The sequence below is a fragment of the Trichechus manatus genome, unplaced genomic scaffold (genome assembly GCF_000243295.1).
Source record: "Trichechus manatus latirostris isolate Lorelei unplaced genomic scaffold, TriManLat1.0 scaffold00025, whole genome shotgun sequence".
Taxonomy (NCBI): domain Eukaryota; kingdom Metazoa; phylum Chordata; class Mammalia; order Sirenia; family Trichechidae; genus Trichechus; species Trichechus manatus.
In genome coordinates this window covers 16,064,619-16,072,683 of record NW_004443961.1, presented here as the reverse complement: position 1 = coordinate 16,072,683, position 8,065 = coordinate 16,064,619, and the positions used below count along the sequence as shown (strand labels likewise).

At 38.3% G+C, this 8,065-nt stretch overlaps 1 protein-coding gene across 2 annotated transcripts in view; it reads left to right on the top strand.

The window, feature by feature from the left end:
• The first annotated feature begins 2,031 nt into the window (after positions 1-2,031).
• Positions 2,032-8,065, top strand: part of BNC2 (basonuclin zinc finger protein 2) — a 319,682-nt gene continuing 313,648 nt past the window's right edge. The window contains exon 1 of one of the 2 annotated variants that reach the window (XM_023728635.1): positions 2,032-2,401. In XM_023728635.1, the coding sequence (XP_023584403.1) occupies positions 2,306-2,401 (96 nt within the window). In that variant the 5' untranslated portion in view covers positions 2,032-2,305. The remainder of the gene's footprint in view (positions 2,402-8,065) is intronic. The other variant, XM_004373507.2, reaches the window with a different exon arrangement.

Here is an 8,065-nt window from a genome sequence, read left to right as displayed (position 1 = left end):
ACATGGCCCGGTCCATGGGGAATTTCAAGTCTTGCAGAATAACAGTTTTAATAAAAGAGTCTATTACTGCAGGTGCTTGCTGCTGCATGCCAGTTGATTTTTGTGTTGTTAGTGTGTGAGTGAGTGTGGGGGGTGTGGGTGGGAGGATACCTGTGAAAGAAGACTGCAGGACTGAAAGAAAGAGGGAGTGGGGGCTGGAAGAAGAGGAAAAGGGAGTGAAGGAGAGAGGGAGGAAGGAGGGGGAGAGTGAGAGGCGAGAGAGAACATGTAGGCAAAGCAATACAACGGAGCCTGAGAGGAGAGAGGAGCGAGGAGGAAGCTTGCTATTGACAGTGTCCTTAAGCCTCCCACAAATAACAGCCATTAGTGGGAAGGTCAGGAGCTGAGCATGCAGCTTGACTGAGGCACTGAGTACCACTTCAGAAATCAAGAGGCTAGCAAATTTTAGAGGGAGTTTAAGTGGGTAATAGCTAGCTGTAAAGGTACAGTCACTGTTGACAATTGACTCATAGGGGCTTTTCCCGCCCTCCCCCCCTCAAGAATATTTTTATTGACCACAGGTGGACTTAATATATTTTAAGGCACCAATTCTTTGGGTTCTTATTTGTTTCCTCTCAGATATTGAATTTGCTGCTTTTGAGACTTTTTTGTGCTTAATGGTGGTGAACTGGAGGGAAGTTTAACAGAAAAGCTTTCAGGAGATGTCGGTTCTAGAGGGGAAGGCACATTTGTGTCAACATAGTGTACGTTTTCTCATCTTTTCTCATTGTCCACTAATGACACAGAGCTGCCACTGAAGCTCTTTTCTGTTTCTTTTGTTGTTTCAGAGAGTAAGGTTTATTGTTATTCTTGAGTTAAGAAGGAACAAGGAGAGTGGTACATTTGTCCTTGATATTTGTAGGTGGTTGATGATTAATGTTCCTTACATGTTAAGTTTAGGAAGGATGGCTGTTTCTTGCTGACTACTTTTATGAGATGGCATGAATTTAGCTTTCCATTTAAAGTTAGTGTTTATGTACAGTGCGTTTTCTACAGTTCTGCTTTTCCGTAAACAAGGTAGATAAACAATATCTAATAAATAGATGTTTTGTTTTAAAACTGGTTTAATTAAAAATATGACATGCTGTTGAGGTTATATTTCATCAGGCAGGAAAACGTTATAGAATTTTCCATAGAGGTCTTGAATGAAAAATGGAGTTTTTATTACTTTTTGCTTGAAATGGGACAGGCTTTTTTTTTTTCCATCTTTTTCTTTTTTATGATTTGAAAGGATATTGTAGATGCTTCATCACAGAACTTTAACAAAGGATGTTTTCTACTTTTGAGATTTAAGAAAAGGTACGCTTTTGTCCTTTGCCATACAGTTTTTCATTAGTATTCAGTCTAGTTAGTAATTAATAGCTTGAGGTATTGGATATTAAATAATATTTATTTTGCAAATGTTTATTGTGCATCTTATATGTTCAAAAAATTGCTAGGTAAATTTACTTTTTAGAGTGTAAGGTCATGTCTGTATGTATATTATTTTCTCTAGGAGTTTGTATGTGGTTATAAATAACCTAGCACACAGTATATGACTTTTAGTAGCTAGCATTTTGACAACAGCTGAGCCAACTTTATATTCTCTTACAGATGAAGATTTTACTTTCTTCCAGTGTAATTAGAAAAAAAAAATAAACAGTTTATAAATGTTAAAACGAAGATTGATGTCAGATATTGTATATCAGAAAGCATTGTTGGAAAAAATTCTTGGGAAAGGGCCTCAGCTTCTCCTTGCCCTGTGCACTGCGATCATGGTGCTACTTGGAGTGTGCACGTACGAGTATCTGTGTATCTGGAGAGGGGTTAGTGCGGGGTGTCATTTGGTGCCTGACAGTGGAACAGTGTAGTTGACTCTCAGCTCTGCTATCCAATGACATGCAGTGGCTGAGAGTTTGAAGCTGATGGTTGGGTCTCCAGTGCTGCCTACACACCTGACAGGCAGCTGTTAAACCAAGCAAAGGCAAGCTTGGGGAGTCACAATCTATGCATAAATGATAGGGGTATCTGTGCAGAAGGTGCGAAAGAAGCGCTGACCTCCCTTCCTCCCCCAAATCTCCCCCTTCCCAAATGAAATGCATAGTTCAGCCAGCTTCTTAACTACACTACACTCCTGCTACTGGCTGCCAAGAGGCTCAAAAAATCCACCTTCACTTTTCAGTCAGAAGAGGCAGAAGTGGATGTGAGAGAAAGAGACACACAGAGAGACAGAGAGCCAAAGAGGGCAAGAGACTTGACTTTAAGAGACTCCTGTACTGACAACTCCATGCAGTTCGGAACCAGAACGACAACGGCTGAACCAGGGTTCATGGGGACATGGCAAAACGCTGATACTAACCTCTTGTTCAGAATGTCCCAACAGGTAAGTTACTTTCTTTTTTTTTTAAAGAAACCTTGAATTGTTATGTGCACTTTTGCTTTTGGTATATTTCTTTGTAAATATTTAACAAATTTTATCACTTCCTAGTGAGGTTCAGTTTTGTCATAACTGTGTCACTGGAATGTGTAGGATTACTTCATGCTTTCCCTAAGGGCTCCTTAAAAGAAAAAGGGAAAGGATAGTGAAGTCAAAGAGGCAAAGGCATTTGTTGCAGAGTTTCACGGTACCGCCTGGCTTTGGGGAAGGCTTATTTCCTAGTTTTCTGTTAAAAATTAAAAAAGAAAAACGAAAAAAGCAACCACCCAACAAACGCATCTTTCTAGCTGTATTAACCATTTCATCCAAGTGTCTGCTATCTCGGAGTAGGCTCTCCAACCAAACAGTCGTAAAATGCAGGGGCCCCTCCTAGCAGCCTGCCTGCCTGCCTGCATGTGTCTGAGAGCAGCTGGAGGCAGACTTGGGAGAGCAGGCTGGCCAGCAGGAGCCTGCGCCGAGGGTCGCTCACCGGAGGAGCCCGCGTGCTTAGTGTCTGCGCTGGTCCCTCGTCTCCCGCGCGGCCCCGGCGCTCGCCCTGCGCTGCCCGCGCCACCGCCGGCTCACGCACACTCGCCCGCCCGCCCTCCCGCGCACTCACATCGGGCGCAGCTTGGCGTCCTCCCCAGAGCCGCTCCTTGGTCGGGGCCGCGCGGGCGGCAGCTCGGCGGGCAGGCTGTGCCCGGAGAGCCGACGTGCTAGTGCGAGGCCAGCGGGAGCAGATAATTAATCACCGGGGCCGGCAGCTCGTACCATGCGCTCGGTGATCCGCGCCCTGCGCGCTTGCCTCCTCTTGCACAATTGCTGGCTCTGCTGCTCCGAGGGGGAGCGAGAGCGGGAGGAAGCGAAGGGGAAACAGCCCAGAAACTTTCATCTTGGACTGTACTCAAGCAAGGGAGGGAAGTTCCCTGGTGCCTCCCTCCCAGACACGTCTTGCTTTTCAAAACCCTACACCGAACCCACACAAAGCAGGAGTTACTTTTGATATTATCATCCACACGGCTCAAAGTGTTTCTGACAAATATTCTTGGTTTTCAAGCAGATGGCATTTGTTAAGAAATTGATGTTGTTCCACCAAATTAAAACTACAGCTGATTTCTTTATTTAAAACCTGTTTTTTGCTGATAAAAGTTCATGAAATGAAATACTTTATTAATTAGGTTTTTAAAAATACGGATAATGAAGGTAAGAAAACAACTTGTCAATCTTTTAACTATCACAAGTTTAGAAATATCCCCAAAAGATAATGCACACAGCCGGGGTTTTATGGTATTTAGCTAGCGAACAGTTTTACCGCACAGTTCTAGATAGGATAAACTCATTTGAATAAGGTGTATTTTGATATATCCTGTAGAGGGACCCTGATTACTGCTGATACAGTAAGTTGAGGTTTAAATGCAATCAACACAAACCCAATAAGCAACTCTTTCTGTGCAATTTCCCATTCTTGCAAGTTAAAGTTAATTTCCTCACAGAGATGCCTGTTGTCATCGCAGACTGCTTTGAGAAGTGTATTTTTTGCGAGACATTCCTTCTGTGGGGGGGCGATACAGATTGTGTTTTCACTGACCTTAAGTCCAAACAACTTGTGTGGCACTTTTTCAAATTAGATGTCACCTTCAGGATTTTCCTTGAGTAAGTGGAGGTCAAGTGTGTGTGTGTGTGTGTGTGTGTGTGAGAGAGAGAGAGAGAGAGAGAGAAGAATGGTTTAGGTCTCCCTCTAGTTAGAAAAGAGTTAATAAAACTAGATAGAGATAATGATCAATTGATAAATGGCTATTGAACCACATAGATGGTGTTAGATTGCTTCTTCGGCAATAAGCCCATTTCCAAGTAGATTTGAATATTAAGGAGACCTTAAGTCCTGGAAAACATTTTAGCTAAAAAACAAATCAAACTTAATTGTATAAATGATAGATCAGAGAAAATAATCTGAAATAGAGAAACTTGCATAACTAAGCTATTACAATGATTTTGATCCAGCTGTTTGATTCTGTGGGTATATAAGGATCTATTAGTGTGAGCCTGTGTGTACGTCTAGTAGTGAGTGTCTGACTCTGAAGAGAATAGAAATACAGGAAAGTAATTTGTGCATAGTGGATGCTATATAAAACGACATCATATTAATTATACTGTTTACTAAACAGTAGTACAATAAAGTGAGAAAAATTAAAATGGTATGAGTTAACTATTTTGTTTCTCTATATATTTTTTATATAGCCCTCCTCCTCCTGTTTTGTTTCTGTCAGTCTCTCATGCGTTTTTAGAAAGCAAATACAAGAGGGCATGCATTCACATGGTCTTTTCCCCCCTCAGCATGACATTTTAGTTTATATAGGTATTATGTAAACTAAATTCAAACTGTGCAAATCTAAAAACAAAAATGCTGTACATGTTTAATACCTATATTTTTCTTATCTGTAGTTTATCAGCAGTGCTGATTTAGCATATCTGTGTATTTGTGTGTGTGAGTGACTTTTCTTGAAATGACATCTCTTGAAGCCAAACAATTTCAAGGAATATTAGTTTCACTACGCTCATTAAGCCAGCTTTTGTCTTACAACAGGTGAAAGTTTGTCCAATTTAATTAATTGTGCAGAATTCTCCATAACTCATTTCTAAGGCATAAAGAAGTTTTTGTAGATTATGATTATTTTAATTTCTAAGTAAAAATTTATATAGTTCATGAAATGAGTAAAATTGATTGGGCAATTTTTTTTAATTTTGAAGTTTTCTTTAATAGAATTAAAACTGTACTATTTACCTGATCATTTTTTAAACATTAGAAAAGAAAAGGTTTCATAACTAAGTTACAGAGAATTCAGCACCAGTATTTAATTACAGAAAAACTTATAATAGGAAATGTCTCATGAATGCAGAAATTTAATCTAGGTTTTTATCTTCTGAAGGTAACCTAGGAGGTAGGGATATAAAATTTTTGTAGTTTTTTTGTTTCGTATAAAGTAAAGTTGAATCTGTTTGCATATAAATCTTTCATTCTGCCTAATAGTAACAAAATGACATCACAATCCAAAAACAATTTAGGTTTGGTGGGATTAAGTACTTCCCCCCTAAATTATCTACCAGAAGAAATTCAAGACATGACAATTGACTGCCTTTTCCTGCCTCTCTTCCTCTTTTTCTCCCATACTGAAATATGATTTTCTCAAAGGGGATCATTTCTTTCTGTATACAGAGGAAGAGTTGATAACCTTAAGGGCACTACTCTTGACTTTTGTAAAGGGAGTTCTTCTTTGGGTCACTTTGATCAGTGACAGGTCGAGACTCACCAGAAACCCTTTGCTCATCTTAGCCTTTTGAGTAGAGTCCAGAACCTTATTTTGCTCATCTTAGCCTTATGAGATAGTGTTAAAAGCAGAAAATAAGGCCTGCTTTTGGAATTTTTTAAAAATAAGGTTTAAAAAAGGTAATTTTTCTAGTTTTGTAAATATTGTGTGTATTTGAGAGATTAACAAATCCAATCTTATACTTACTCAAGGGATGGAATATTCTAATGTATTTTTCAGAAATGAAACCATAACAGGATAGCCCACATTGCCACACAATACTAGAGACACTTACCTTTTTATCATTGGTGAAGTATATTTAACCTGTTTCAAATAAAATGTAAATCCCTTAATAAGGTCTCTTTTCAGAGAGAATGAAATACTAAGTTAGAATTATAAATGACTCTGTGCATCATTATGTAGTAATTTAGGATTCACCCAATGATGTAACAAAATTAACAACATAATTTCATTGTGAAACTGTATCTTATTAAAGAACAACTGTCTGACATTCTCTTACAGTTGCTTTATTTAACTTAATGCAAATATTATTAGTAGTGACATTTTCTACTGTGCATTAGATTCTCTCATTAGCATGATGTGTTAGTTACCACCAGAGAAATAATTTCGTAAATAGGTGAGGGGCAAACGAAGAAAGCTAAAAATTAAATCAACGATTTACATTAATACCAGAGCATCTGCTCACTAGAGATATGGCAGCGTAAAGCAAACTTTCTTACTAATATAAAATCTAGCACATTTCAGAGAAATGATAAATAAAATATATTGTAAGAAATATATAATAACATTGCTTGAATCCATTTAAAAACATATTTGATAATGTTTTTTTTTTCCAAGTAGTCTTAGTTCTTCCTATTCATATAGGCAGACACAATCTCAGTTTGTTGAATCTATATTTAAAATGGAAATGGTGGCTTTGTCTGACTTTCTACCTCCTTACAGCTGATGCGTTTTGGTAATTGGGACTTATTAAAAAAGGATTAAATTGACCAAACTTGTGGTCTTGATGCTAAAATAAATATAATAGAGGCATGTAACTGTAGCCTGTTGAATTACTAGGCTGCTACTTTCAATTTAAGCCCTCCTCTCATTTGAGTGGTAATATGTTTTATTTTGAAGTTTTAACTGTAGACGTATATTCAAATATAATTCTTAACATCCACGCTGATAATGTAAACATTAAAATAGGAATATTTGGGTAATAGTTAAAATACAAATTGTAGGTTAGGTATAGGTGCTTGTATGTTGGCCTATACTCTGTAAGTCTATTTCTTAACATGCAGTCTTCACTTCACAGAAGCTATAACTTGTAATGAAATGGGAAAGTAGTAGAACATGTACATGGTACTCCATGTGCATATTAATGCAAATAAAGCATGCACAAAGATATTCTCAGGTGTATACACAGTCTATGTTAAAACCTGTGCAAAAAATTGACGTATGTTTTCAGCAGAATACCTTAAATGAATTTGTACACGGTAGGTGATCGTTTTGAAATTATTTAATTTTCTCACATTTCTGTCATCTGCAAACAAGTATTGCGTGCCTGCATAATTGGTAAAGCCCATTTGCTAAGGTGAGTCAAATAACCACAGTCGAAAATAAATCCCTAAAGGTGTAGATATCTTACCTATAACTGCAGGCATTTTTAAATAGTGATATTTATGGTGTATCTTAACATTCACTAATGAGTACAGTTATTCATGCATGGGTTTTATGGAAATCTGATTAATGTAGTGACAGGACAGATTTGGGCTACCACAGCAGCGCATCCTCCCACTTCTATGTCAGGGTTAAGAGCTGCAGCAAATCCTCCCTAACTAATGAGATGCTGAGTAAGGCATCTCTGAGAAGTTGGGGCAAAAGTGAATGGGTCACAGCCAAGGCAGGATTGCAAGGACTCTAGCGATAGTGAAAGCATTCAAGTTTGCCAGGTCATTGTGACACAGGGAGCTGATTCCAAAGGAACAATCCGTTACTGATAGTGAGCTGGTGTCACACACTTCAGTGATAAACAAAAATTTCACTGCTGCTCCCTCTCCACCTTCTATACATTCACACACACTCACTTAAAGGAAGTTATGTTGGACGTCTGCCCTGATCAATCTGCAAGGCTTTTGAGAAGGTTTTCTTTATAAACATGAATAGCTAATAACTCTGTGTAGCTGAGGAGGTATTTTCTGAACTTGGGAGTCTAGAGTATATATAGAAATGAATGAGGAGAAGAAATATAAAAAGGAATTAGGAGAAGAAATATAAAAAGGAATTAGGAGAAGAAATTGGAATTTGATTTTAGATTGTTTCC